At 35.6% G+C, this 14,696-nt stretch overlaps 1 protein-coding gene across 9 annotated transcripts in view; it reads left to right on the forward strand.

The window, feature by feature from the left end:
• FNIP1 (folliculin interacting protein 1) overlaps nt 1–14,696 on the forward strand; it is a 183,661-nt gene that overhangs the window by 109,984 nt on the left and 58,981 nt on the right. For all 9 annotated transcript variants that reach the window (XM_072731819.1, XM_072731820.1, XM_072731817.1 and 6 more), the window contains 3 exons: nt 6,707–6,841; nt 10,017–10,117; nt 10,534–10,608. In XM_072731819.1, coding sequence (XP_072587920.1) covers nt 6,707–6,841; nt 10,017–10,117; nt 10,534–10,608 — 311 coding nt within the window. The remainder of the gene's footprint in view (nt 1–6,706; nt 6,842–10,016; nt 10,118–10,533; nt 10,609–14,696) is intronic.

A 14,696-nucleotide genomic window follows, 5' to 3' on the forward strand; every position in this document is an offset into this window, starting at 1 on the left:
AAGAATTGGTTGATAGGCTTTTGTGTTTCCCTTTTATGTAACTGTTTTTCTTTTCTCTTTCTTCTTTTAAAAATTTCTCTTTGAGGGATCCCTGGGTGGCGCAGCAGTTTAGCATCTGCCTTTGGCCCAGGGCGTGATCCTGGAGACCCGGGATCGAATCCCATGTCGGGCTCCTGGTGCATGGAGCCTGCTTCTCCCTCTGCCTGTGTCTCTGCCTCTCTCTCTCTCTCTCTGTGACTATCATAAATAAATTTAAAAAAAAAAATTCTCTTTGTCACTACCTTTTGCCATTTTAATTGCCATGTGCCTTGGTGTGGGCCTTCTTCAGTTGATTTTGTTGGGGTTCTCTGTGCCTCCTAGATCTGGATTTCCATTTCCTTCCCTAGATTTGGGGATTTTTCAGCTATTATTTCTTCAAATTTTCTACATCTTTTTCTCTTTCTTCTCCTTCTGGGGTCCCTATAATGTAAATGTTATTATGCTTGATGGTATTTCTGAGTTCCCTCAGTTTATTTTAATTTATAATTATTTTTTTCTCTCTCCTGTTCAGCTTAATTGCTTTCCATTATTCTGTCTTCCAGGTCATCCATCTGTTTTTCCATTTCCTCTACTCTGTTCTTCCATCTGGTTTGTTTTTAATTTCAGTTATTGATTTCTTTATTTTTGATTGGTTCTTTTTATGTTTTTAGTCTCTTTGTTGAGAGTGTCACTAAGGTCCTCTATTCTTTTCTCAAGTTCAATGAGTATTTTTATCACCATTACTTGAAATTTTCTTTCAGGCATGTTACTTATCTCCATTATTTTAGGTGCCTTGCTGTGATTTTTTTTTTCCTCTTCCTTCATTTGGCATATTTCTCTGTCTCTTCATTGTCTCTGTTTTTATGTGTTAGGAAAGTCAGCTATGTCTCCTGCTCTTGAAAGTAGTGGCCTTAATGAAGAAGAGGTCCTGGAGTATCCTGGAGTGCAATGTCCCTTGTTCACCAGAACCTGGAGCTTCAGGGATGTTTCCTATGTGCATTGCATGTACTCCATTGTTGTGGCTGAACCGCATTTGCCTTTAGTCCAGTTGTGTACTATGACTCTCTTTGCCTGTTGTTGGTAGAGTTTGGTTCCTGTGTTAGTGGGCCAACCTGGGGCTGCTATGTGCGTGATGAGTCAGACCAGTCATTTTCTGGAGATGTGGTAGCGTGGAACTGCAAGGGTGCTTTGCCTCTGCCATCATCAGAAGCTATCGTCGGTGGATGGGGCCTGCAGTCAGACCAGATGTCTGCCCTCTGCCCACTGCTGGTACCTCAGTTGAACTGATGTGTATGGTTGTCTTAACCTCTCTCTTTGTAGGAGTCACTTTGAAGTGATTCTGGCCCCTGTTAAGGCTGCTTGCATATTGCCAGGTTTGTGCACCACTTTGGATGTGCTCTGGCCAAGGGCATATTGGAGGAGGCAGGTCTGCAGGAGAAAGCAGGGGCAGGTTTCCTGGTAGTAGCCAGGTTTGGATAGGTCTGCGGTGTGTGTGTGGGGATCTGAAACCAGGTCTGGTTGGAGAGGGGCATGTACGGAGGAGAACACAGGGGTGGGGTGCTGTCTTATGAGTTGCAGTTTATTGGCCCTGGGCTATTTCCCCCAGGTGTCTCCGTGTCTAAGCTGGGGGGTGAAGGGGGACAGTGGTGCTGGAATGGCGCCTGCCAGCTCCTTTGTTCCTGGAGAAGTCTTCCAGGGAATCCTTGCCCCTCCCACACATGCTCTGAGATTAGTAAACAACTCTCCCTCCCATCTACCCTAGGCATTTTTTAGACTGCTGTATCCATGTGTGTGGTGCTGTTTCTTTAAGAGCAGAGGCTCAGTTTCCTCTGCCCTTCACTCTCCCAGAGCTGAGCCCGCTGAAATTTGAAGTTCTAGGTGTGAGGTTCCACTGACTATAATAATCTGCGAGATTAGGTCACTGGTTTTTAAAAGCAAAATATTATGGAGACTTGTCTTCCTGTGCGGGCTCCCTGTGCTTGGGGTGCCACACCTAAAGGTCTTTTTTTCTTATACCTCTTTGAGCCCACAGTGTCCCTCCCTCATGTGGACAGTCCTGTGGTCCGTACTATATAAGTGCTGGTTATTTATTTGAATTTCAGTTGTGATATAGAATCATGAAATAACATAGGAATCATGAAATAACATAGGAACATGAAATAATAGTTATGTACCCCCATATCTTCCCTCCTCCCATCCGTTTCCCCTTTCAGAAAATTTAGTCCTAAAACCATTTGGTAGGGCTGAACACTAATGTCAGTTGTTGGAGGCATGGTGGCCCAGAGCAGAGTATTGAGCTCAAGTAACTTGAAGAGGGCATCTCCATAAGGTGCTACTTGATACAGGATTGGATAGGGAAGATATCCATCTTGTCTGTCTGAGCCAGAGGAAAATGTCCAAGCACGTGAGGGAGTGAATATGAAGAACTGGTTTCATATGAGGGACTTGATTAAATAAATATATAGAAAGGATAATGAGAGGCATGTTTTTTTGAATCTTAGAAAAGGGAATTGTCAAAGGAACACAAAAGCCAGCTTGAAGGGGCTGTCACTGGCTTAATAGGGAAAACTAGCATAAAAACAAATAATGATAGCAGCAGATTATAACCTGTTGAATGAAATAGGCAACCATAAGTTTATACTGATATAAACAAATTGAAATTTTGATGAGAAAAAGTATATATAAGGCATATAAACAGCACATGAATTTCACAGTCCTCTCCCTAACCAAAATATTATTAATGACGAAGAAGAGTTTGTTTACAGTGATCACTAGATACTGATCACTAGTATTGAGAATATTATCATTAATGGGCATTGAGATCATATGTCACATGAAAAGTGGGTGTGTTGTGGTTGTGTTGAGAATGTCCTTGTTTGTAGTAACTACACATTTCAGGTATTGGTATTTTAGGAGTTCATAGTACATCAGGTAGTCAACTTCCATTTGGTTCAGAAAAAAGAAAATTTTAGAATAAAACTTGCAAATTGTGATTATGTGTAAAAAAAGTTAATAAAAATTATAATCCATTTATAGAAAGCCAGGTTTTTTTCAGTGATATTTATAGCTTTTTTTTATGCATTATTAGAGTGTTGTTTTTGTGGGTTAAGTATGGCATCATTCCTTTAGGAATGAAAGTAAGATAAAGAAGGAAAACAGAATCCTTTTTGTTCTACAGTGGTGCTCATAGAAGGCCTGAAAGTTACTGATTGTGCCCTGTCCCCTCATAAGACCATATTTCACTGAAGTTGTCGCTGTTTGGATTCAGAAAAGCCATGACTTCAGAATGGGAGAGAGAAAAGACACTGGACAGCTGGGGAGTTGGTAGGAGAGAAGAAGGGTGTGTGTGCGTGTGTATGTGTAGTAAGAACTTTTATGTACACTTTTATGGACACGTTTATGCTTTAGTCCTGAAACTGATGTATGTTTGTCCCTTTCCTTCCCATAGCAAATTGCTTCATGGTTCAGAGATGGGTATACAGAATTCCCTCAGCCTGGAATATCTTTCTAGCCCTCCCACTTTTCTTTTCACTTTAACTCCTTTTCTTTTTTCTTTTCTTTTCTTTTTTTTTTTTTTTTTTTTGTAGTCCCAGCTTAGATGTCACTTCCTTGGTCTCCCTAGACTAGGTTCTCTCTTGAATGGTTCAATTAAACATCATCGATCCTTAACCTCTTCATTTTTTTAATATGGGGATAATAATAATACTTCATTGAATTGTGAGAAGTAAAGGAGTAACTATATGTAAAATGGAATAGTACCTGAGTAAATAGTAAGTGCTATATGAGTTAGCTGTTGCTAGCATAATTGGACATATTTGAAATGTATATTTCATTATACATATTTGTCTAATTATTTGTTGAATGTCTCTTCTTCCCATTAGATTGTTAGTTCCATGAGGAAAAGGACTATTTCATTCAACTCTGTTTCTTATTTACTGATACACATAGTACTACGCTTTTTTAAACTTACAAAATGGTGGTCTGCAATAGGGGATAATTCAGGCCCACTGAGTTTAGGTTTTTTCCCCAGTTTTATGGAGAAATAATTGATATCGCTCCATAGGTTTTAAATGCACAGCCTTATGGTTTTATTTACATATACTGTGAAGTTATTATGACCATAGGTTCAGCTAACATTTATCTTCTCATATAAATAGAATAAAAAGAAAAGGAAAAAATTATTTATGATGAAAACTGTTAGAATTTACTCTCTTTAACAACTTTCCTATGATATCATTTGACATTGTTATCTATAGTTATTGTGTTGTACATTACTATGCCCCTAGTACTTATTTAGCTTATTACTGGATATTTGTACTCTTTATTATTTTTTTAAGATTTTATTTATTTACTCATGAGAGATACAGAGAGAGAGAGAGAGGCAGAGACACAGGCAGAGGGAGAAGCAGGCTCCATGCAGGGAGCCTGACGTGGGACTAGATCCTGGGTCTCCAGGATCATGCCCTGGACTAAAGGCGGCACTAAACTGCTGAGCCACCTGGACTGCCCATATTTGTACCCTTTGACCATCTTTCTCCAATTCCCCTCCCCCTGCTCTCCACTTCTGCTAACCATAAGTCTGAACAATATTTGTTTCTCTCTGTCTGAGATTTTGATTAACAAAATGCCTTCAGGGTCTGTCCATCCTGTTACAAATAGTAGGATTTCCTCATTTTTTTATAGCTGAATAATACTATGTATATATATATCACAACTGTTTTATCCATTTATATGTTAAGATAAGAACTTAGGTTCTTTCTATGTCTTGACTATTGTAAATAATGCCATGAACATGGGGATGCAGATGTATTTTTGAATGAGTGTTTTTATTTCCTCTGTGTGTTCCCAGATGTGGAATTACTGGATTGTAATGTAGTTCAAGTTTTAATTTTTGGAGGATCTTCCATGCCATTTTTCATAGTGCTGTACCAATTTACAATAGTGCACAAAGTATCCCTTTTCTCCACACCCATGCCAGTATTTGTTATCTCTTGATTTATTGATGATGACCATTCTAATAGGCATGAAGTGATATCTCATTGTGGTTTTAGTTTCCATTTCCCTAATTATTAGTGATACTGAGTGTCTTTCATGTAAACCCAGCTAGGTTTTGCCTTTTAGTATATTATAGAACCTACTAGTTCTTATAACCTTGGTGAAGTTATTTAACCTCTCTAGGCTTCAGGTTTCTTATCAGTTAAACTGGGTTATAATATCTACTATCCTGAGTTTTATAGAAAATCTGCTTAAAGGCCTATCATTTTGATGGTGACCATTAAGTGGAAATTTATTAAGTTGTGGCCACAAATATCACTACTAAGAATATAAATATTTTTAATAAATCTCTAAATGAATTAATATAAATGGAAATATCTAGTAAGATTTCTGACTCCAAAGTAGGCTTTGAGTTATTTCAGTAGGCATTCAGTAAGCATACGCTAGTTCTAGACACTGTGTAGGGCACTTTATTTATTTATTTATTTATTTATTTATTTATTTATTTATTTATTTATTTATTTATATGTAAGTATGTAATGAGAATACACACACACACACACATGTCCTTTAAGTGTCACAAATACTCTATACTCATTCGGTAGGGTTTTTGTCTCCATTAAATACATAAGCTTAGAGAGGTCAGGTAAATTCCTAGGAGTCAGGATTTAAATTCGTGTCTATTTAGTTGTAAAGTCCTTCTTTTTAGTTTATCATGCTGTCTCTACATTTTTGGTTAGAGATAATTTTGGAATTATCGTGTGTTCTCTTTTACAATGCCATTGGTGATGGTGGCAAGTATAAAATTAATTGGTCTTCAAAAATTGTGATTTTAGTCAGATTACTACTACTGAAAACCTACCTGAGTTCTTTTTATGTGGAAGAGTGTATATACTCGTAACTGTGATAAAGCACTGGAATACTTTTAGGAGTATCAGAGTCTTTGGTGGATTGCATCTTTAATAATTGTGAGCAGTGGAAGCTTTAGAACCTTTTGGGGAATAAGAGGAAAGCAAGACTTTAAAGAAAAAGGAATAGAAATACATGATTCTTTCATACTATTGTACAACCTTCTGGTCCTAAACTCAGCTATTACTAAAAATTTAACTGTTCAATACATTAATACATTCTTTTCTCAAAACAATAAACATATGTTCATATATGTTAAGACACCCACACACATTTAGTAAAATATGAAAGCTTCATTTCCATTTCTTCTCCCATCCCTACATCTCTCCATAGAAGTTTTTTTTCATAAAAATGTGTTACTTAATGTTAACTTGTAATGAGTGTATTATTATATTTAAATGAATTAATATTTTAAAGTTTCTCAGTTTTAATTTCTTATTTGGAAAAATATTGATATAATTCACACAAAGACCTGAATGTGGTTTGAGACCAAATAATTCCAAAACTGCTACAGTATATTGTCACTAGTAATGAATATTGTACGCCATAATAATCTAGAAAAAACATGGCTTGATAATGTTGATGAGAAGAGGACAATATAACATCCCACAAGAATAGAAAACAGTCCTGGAGAAAATGCAGTAAAATGCACTCACTCTATCAAATCACTCTATTTTGAGTTATTTCATACTTGGCTTTTTCAAAAGTTTTTAATACTATAATTAAACTTATATATGATGAAAAGTATATTAAAATATGAACGGGCATAATATCTCTATTTCAGAAACTCTGTAGTGATGCTCAAGTAAAAGTCTTTGGGAAATGCTGCCAACTGAAACCTGGAGGAGACAGTTCTTCCTCATTGGATAGTTCTATGACTTCATCTTCTGATGTAAAAGACCAGTGTCCTAAGTACCAAGTAAGATCATTGATGTCATTTATTTATTCATTCATTCACAAATATCTTTGAGTACCTACAGTGTGTTGTGTACTATCCTAGAGACTGAGGATACAACAGGAGCTAGTCTTTATCCTCCTGGGGAGGCAGGTAGTTAAACAAGTAAGTTGATACATTTTGATAAATCTTAGGAGAAGTTCAGAGAACTATAGCATAGATAGCAAGGAGAAATTTCTCCCTTTCCCAATTCAGATTTTTTGGGCTACCAGAATAATTAATTTTACATAATTTTAAATTATTGAAATATGAATATAAACATAAAATAATACAATTTGGCTGTAGTGTGAAATTAAAGTATGATTGGAAGTATACACATGCAGAAATGGGCGTTTATTTATATTTTTCAGAAGTAATGTGACCCTTCTTTTAAAATACAAAATTAAACAAATTAGTACTTAATAGGAACTTCTGTATAAACTTGTTATATTTTATGTAAGATTGTTTTCAGACCAAGTATATGTCATCTATATGAATTTATTTGTCTCATCCAGCTTGCATGAATGAATCACAAGTATTTTATATTTAGCAATACCAACATAGAATTTTGGGCCTTTAAATTATTTGTAATTAGGTAATTATGTTTGGATGGGAAGAGACCCTTCTATCATGTCCATGTGACAGTGTATGTGAAAGATCTCCAAAGTTTTTCAAAATCTAGATACTACTAGACTTTTCTCCTGTCTTCCCCGTTTCTCCTCCAGCTTAAGCATGATACTTTAGTAAATTCCTAATAGTGTTATGCTATGTGACTTCAGCATATTTATACCAGTTTGGATGTTTGCTGATTTGATGAATTGTGTAAACTTGTGTTTCAATATGGTCCTGGAAATACGCTTTTTTTTTTTTAGCAAGAGACATTGAATTATTATAGCATATAGTTCACTACACTTGATAAAATGTGATTTCAGATAGCTAGAACATTATCTTTGATTTATACAGATTATTACAGATTAATAGCTTCCAGCAAGAAGTAATTTTTAAAAATTGGCCTTTTATATAAGGGCCTTATAAGGCATAAAGGTAATAATAGCACTTTTTAAATGAGAACTTTTATTACAGATTATGTCACATTAAAATATATAACATGCCAGTGACACTCATGATAATTATTTCATATGTATTAGAGCAGGCAAGGAGAATCTTTACTGGCAAACTATATGGTTTTATATAATTCAAATACCAATTTATTTTTACTGTATTTTGCTTCCTGAGAGCTTGTTTCTAGTTTTGGTAGTAAAATCTATAAATTCTGTGATACTTAAATTCATAATAATTTTGAAGATAGGCATTGATCTTTTTAAAAAAACAACAAACCTTCACACTTGATCACTAAAAAAATTATTTGGCACTGTTTCTAAAATGTTCTTAGTACCCAAACCTTTGTGTTTTGAAATAAAAATTTTATCTTAACCAGATACATGGATGAGTTCTTTCAGTAACTAGGTATATAAAAAGTGACTTTTTTCTTAAACACTAGCTTTGTGTCTTTATTAAAACAAAATAAAGACTACATGGCACCTTAAGAGAGAAAAAATAATATGTAAATGAGTATATATAAAAACTAATACAAAATAGTTCTGTATAATGAAATAGATTGCTATTTGAGGATGCTTAAGAGAGATAGCAAAGGTAAATGTAGATTTTTTTCTAGCCCAGATGGGCAATAAATAAGCAGAAGAGTGGAAAAATCCCATAAAAATAAAAATAGTATGCAGATGTATTCCCTGGCCTCCCATGTAAAATGGAGGTCTTCATCATTTTATTGTTATCACCAGAACAGTCTTTTTTAAAGTATTTTTTTAGACTCCTACTAATTTTTTTTTTTTTATGATGGAATGGCTTAGTGAAATTTGCGAATAATACTCAATTACTGACTTCTATAGTTTAGGTCCTATTCCTCATCACTTATTGTATAACTGTGTAAATTAGGAATTGCTATTTCTAGGGATTCTTTTGTTCTTGTGACAAGAAGTCTGAAAGGCCCTCTGAGTATGAGACATGGGCCTTGAGATGGCTTTAGAACCCAAGGCATCCTTATCTTTCTACTTAGCCAGAGTTAATGTGTAATCTCATTGACTGGGCTTTTGTTGAATGCATATAAACGCATGAATTCTGAAAGGTGCTACTCCCAACCATTATTTTAACCCTTTGGATGTAGAAACCAACTGTCAATTCGTCTACAAGGGAGGCTATGAAATACACTTTTTTGTTGTTGTTGTTAGGCACATTGTTGCCCTGAAACATATGAGACTTCAAAAAATAAGGAATAAGATATTTTGTGGGTAATTAGTGTTATTTACCACAGTATCTAATTAGTAAGTAAATGTATGAGTTCAATTTCATCTTTTTTTCTGACTCCTAAATGATGACAAAGAGGAATGGAAAGGAATAACTTCTAATTGGATTTCTTTGAGAACAAGACATTCTAATGTTTTAAATAAGTCCTTATAAAAATTAGCAAAATAAACTACTGTGTTTGTAGATAGCTCTTTTGCACAGTAGGAGCAGTAAAAGCTGTACTGCATGTTCACTGAATTGAATTTCTTATTTTCTGTCCTGGAAAAACATTGCATATGCACGAGATGTAGTTAACAGTGTTTATTTAGGCATTAAGCATTATTATAGTAGCAAAAACCTGGAAGTAACCTAAATGTCCATTAGTAAGGGAAACTAATTTTCATACTGTAGAATACTATGCAGCTCTTCCAAAGGAGTCTTTTTTTTTTTTTTTTTTAAATTTTTTGTTAACTTTTATTTATTTATGATAGTCACAGAGAGAGAATGAGAGGCAGAGACATAGGCAGAGGGAGAAGCAGGCTCCATGCACTGGGAGCCCGACGTGGGACTCGATCCCGGGTCTCCAGGATCGCGCCCTGGGCCAAAGGCAGGCGCTAAACCGCTGCGCCACCCAGGGATCCCCAAAGGAGTCTTTGTATAACGATATGGTTAAGTCTGTAACACATTGTGCAATGAAGAAACTCAAGCTATAGAACATTGTATACAATGTAGAATCACTTTTTAAAAGAGTGTATAGAATTATAAAGAATAACTACAGCAAAGGAATTTTCAGTAGAACTCAGGATTTGAAATAGGTTGTAAATTCTGTAGTTCTATTAATGTTACAATTATTTTTTAGGGTTCTCGGTGCTCTTCTGATGCCAATATGCTTGGAGAGATGATGTTTGGCTCTGTAGCAATGAGCTACAAAGGGTCCACCTTAAAAATTCATCAGATCCGGTGAGGGCTTTTCTAATTTTTCATAATCCATTTTAGAACATGTAATTTTTGAAGAAGAGAGAATTCCCTGTAGTCTTCACATAGATTGAACATGTCAGATCTTACAGTGTTTTATGGGGTTCATGCTGCTTCATGACTGTTTTAACTATGGAGTGAAATCTCTGTGATTTATGTCTTTTTGTGAGGGAGAGGGGCATAGAGAGAGGGAGAGAGAGAATCTTCAGCAGACTCCATACCATAGCATGAAGCCTGACACGGAGCTCAATCTCCCAACCCTGAGACCATGACCTTAGCCGAAATCAGAAGTCGGATAATTAACTGACTAAGCCACCCAAGTGTCCCTAATTTGTAATAAATTGAGAAGTTCCTTGTGTTTTAGTTTTGATCTCTCTCTGTCCATTTCTTTTCCTTCATAGTTCTCCTCCACAACTTATGCTCAGCAAAGTTTTTACTGCACGAACTGGAAGCAGTATCTGTGGAAGTCTCAATACGTAAGTGATTATGAATGCTGAGAAAAATGTATTATTTAGGACAAGCAAAGCATGAAAACTAACAAACTATTCTCAGGGTTGCAGTTTCAATTGAATTTTCTTCCATCCCTTAAATTTGAAAGTTTATGGAGGCCAGACTTTTTTCTTTTAGCTTTATTGAGATATAATTGACATGCAACACTGTAAATTTAATGTGAGCAACACATTTATTTGATATGTTGCAAAATGATTACCACCATATAATTAGCTAACTAATACCTCCATCTTGTCAAAATTACCGTTTCTCTTTTGTGGTAAGATCAGCTAAGATTTACTCTCTTAGCAACTTTCTTTTTTTTTTTTTTTAAGATTTTATTTATTTATTCATGAGCGACACAGAGAGAAAAGCAGAGACACAGGCAGAGGGAGAAGCAGGCTCCATGCAGGAAGCCTGATGTGGGACTCGATTCCAGGACTCCAGGATCACGCCCTGGGCCGAAGGCAGTCGCCAAACCGCTGAGCCACCCAGGGATCCCCATCTTAGCAACTTTCAAGTATATAAAATAACAGTATTATTAGCTATCGATAGCATGCTATACATTAGATCCCAGAACTTACTAATTTTATAACTGAAGTTTATACACTTTGACTGTTACCTCCCCATTTCCCCTACTCTCAGCCCCTGGTAGCCACCACCCTGCTTTCTGTTTTTCTATGTTCAATTTTTTATATTACACATGTGAGTGATACTATACAGTATTTATATTTCTCTGACTTATTTCACTTAGCATGATGCCTTTAATGTTCATTCAGGTTGTCTCAAATGGCAGGATTTCCTTTTCTCATGGCTGTGTGTGTGTGTGTATGACATTTTATCCATTCATCTTTTGATAGACATTTAGTTTGTCTCCATTTATTGACAGTTGTCACTAATGCTATAGTGAACACCTGAGTGCAGATATCTCTATGAGATCCTTATTTCAGTTCCTTTGGATATATATCTAGAAGTGAGATTCCTGGATCATATGGTAGTTTCTATTTTTAATTTTTTGAAGAACCTTCATACTGTTTTCACAGTGGCTGTATCAATTTATATTCCCACCAGCAGTGCCCAAGGGTTCCTTCTTCTCCATACCCTGTCCACCACTTGATATCATTTCTTGTCTTTTTGATGTTAACTATTAAAAAAGGTGTGAAGTAATTTCCCTGATGATTAGTGATGATTGAGCACCTTTTCATGTACCTCTTGGTCATTTGCATGTCTTCTTTGGAAAATTGTCTATTTAGTTCTTCTGAATATTCAGAAGTATTAATTTTTTTAGATTGTTTTTTTGCCATTGATTTTTGTGGATTATTTATATATTTTGGATATTAACCCTTCATCAGATAAAGGATTTGCATTTTTTTTTTTTACCATTCCATAGATTGCCTTTTCATTTTGTCAGTTATTTGCAGTGTAGAAGCTTTTTGTGTGATGTATTCCCATTTACTTATTTTTGCTTTTGTTGCTTGTGCTGTTTATGTCATATGTAGAAATTGTTGCTATGACCAATGTCAAGGAGCTTTTCCCTTATGGTTTCTTCTAGAAGATTTGCAGTTTTGGAGTCTTTTGTTTTATGTCTTTAATCAATTTTGAGTTCATTTTTGTGAGTGGTGTAAGATAATTTTAATTTCATTCATCTGCATGTGGTTATTCAGTTTTTCTGTCATAATTTTTTGAAGGTACTATCCTTTCCCTGTTAAATGTTCTTGGGTCCCTTATCAAATACTAGTTGACTGTATATGCAGGGTTTTTTTTCCTGGGCTCTTGATTCTGTTCCATTGATTTGTGTGTCTATTTTTATGCCAGTACTATACTGTTTTGATTACCTGAGCTTTGTAGTATAGTTTGAAATAGAAAAGTGTGATCTCTCCAGCTTTGTTCTTTTTGTCAGGATTGCTTTGGCTATTCAGAGTCTTTTTGTAGCTTCTAACAGATTTTAGGATTTTTTTCTTATTTCTATGAAAAATTCCATTGGAACCTTGATAAGACTTGCATTGAATCTATAAATGACTTTGGGTAATTTAACATTTTAACAATATTTGTTCTTTCAACCTACTTTTTGGAGGATTTTTTTCGTGGAAAGATGTTGTATTTTGTCCTATGCTTTTTCATCTATTGACATGATGGTATGATTTTTATCTTTCATTCTTTTAATGTGGTAATTATCATTTATTGCTTGCATCCTTGCATCCCAGTGATAAATCTTACTTGATCATATTAAATGATCCTTTTAATATTCTTTTGAATTTGGTTTGCTAATATTTTGTGGAGAATCTTTGCATTTATAATAATCAGAGGAAGTGCTGAAAATTTTCTTGGTGTCAGGGCAATGCTGGCTTTGTAAGATGTGTTTTGTAGTGTTCCTTCTTTTATTTATTGAACAGTTTGAGTAGAATTGGCATTAATTCTTCTTTAAATATTTGGTAGAATGTACCAAGGAAACCATCTGGTCCCTTTGGCTTTTCTGTGTTGGGAGGTTTTCTCTTTTCTTTTTTCTTTTCTCTTTTCTTTTCTTTTCTTTTTTCTTTTTCCTTTTCTTTTCTTTTTTTTTTTCTTAAGAGTTTATTCATGAGAGACACACAGAGAGAGGCGGAGACATAGGCAGAGGGAGAAGCAGGCTCCCTGTGGGAAGCCCGATGCGGGACTCGATCCCAGGACCCCAGGATCATGCTCTGAACCAAAGGCAGATGCTCAACCGCTGAGCCACCCAGGCGTCCCAGCGTTGGGAGGTTTTTGATTAATGATTCATTCTCCTTACTTATTATTGGTCTGTTTCGATTTTTTATTTCTTCATGACTCATTCCTGGTAGGTTGTATGTATCTAGGAATTTATCCCTTTCTTATAGGTTATCCACTTTATTGCTGTATAACTGCTTATAGTAGTGTAATATAAAGTTTTAATTTCACTCATTTGCATGTGGTTATCCAGTTTTCCTATCATCATTTATTCCTAAAATGTTCCATGCACACTTGAGAAGAATGGTATTCTGCTGCTGTTGGATTTATCTATCTATATCTATATATCTATATCTGTTAATTCCATTTGGCCTAAGGTATGGTTCAAGTTCAACATTTCTTTGTTGACTTCCTGTCTGGTTGATCTATTCATTGTTGGAAGTAGAGTATTAAAGTCCCAGGGACGCCTGGGTGGCTCAGCAGTTGAGTGTCTGCCTTTGGCTCAGGGCGTGATACTGGAGTCTGGGATTGAGTCCCATATTGGGCTTCCTGCATGGAGCCTGCTTCTCCCTTGTCTATGTCTCTGCCTCTTTCTCTTTTTCCATGTCTCTCATGAATAAATAAAATCTTTTAAAAAACAATGAAAAAAATAAAGCCCTTTACTAATTATTGCAGTCTTGTCTCTTTAGATCCGTTAGTTATTTGCTTAACATGTTTAGGTGCTCTAATGTTGAGTGCATTTGTATTTATGCTATATCTTCTTGATGATTTGCTCCTCTTTTGTATGACCATTTCTGTCTCTTGTTACTATTTTTGGCTTGAAGTCCATTTTTTCTGATATAAGTATAGCTTTCTTTGCTCTTTTTCGATTTCCACTTATATGGATTCTTTTTCTATCCCTTCACATTGAGCCTTTATGCGTTCTCAAAGCTGAAGTGAGTCTCTTGTAGGCAGCATATTGTTGGGTGTTATTTTTTTAATTCATTCAGCCACTTTGTGTTTGGAGTCCAGATTACTTCTCATTTGAGTTTAGTTGAAGAATAGGGAATGTGCTTTCTCTTTCCTAATTTGCTTCTAGAAGCTATAGCTAGAAGTAAAATGTTGACAATATTCCCATGTTAAGATGAGATACTTATTTTACATTTTGTAGTGCCATGCCAAGTTAGCATCTATGTATGTGCTCTTCAGTTTTCAGATCACTTCAGAATTAACTCTACAGGGCAGCCCGGGTGGCTCAGCGGTTTAGCGCCGCATTCAGTCCAGGATGTGATGCTGGAGACCCGGGATTGAATCCCGCGTTGGGCTCCCTGCATGGAGCCTGCTTCTCCCTCTGCCTGTGTCTGTGCCTCTCTCTCTCTATGTCTCTCATGAATAAATAAATAAAATCTTA

The sequence above is a fragment of the Vulpes vulpes genome, chromosome 12 (assembly GCF_048418805.1).
Source record: "Vulpes vulpes isolate BD-2025 chromosome 12, VulVul3, whole genome shotgun sequence".
NCBI lineage: Eukaryota > Metazoa > Chordata > Mammalia > Carnivora > Canidae > Vulpes > Vulpes vulpes.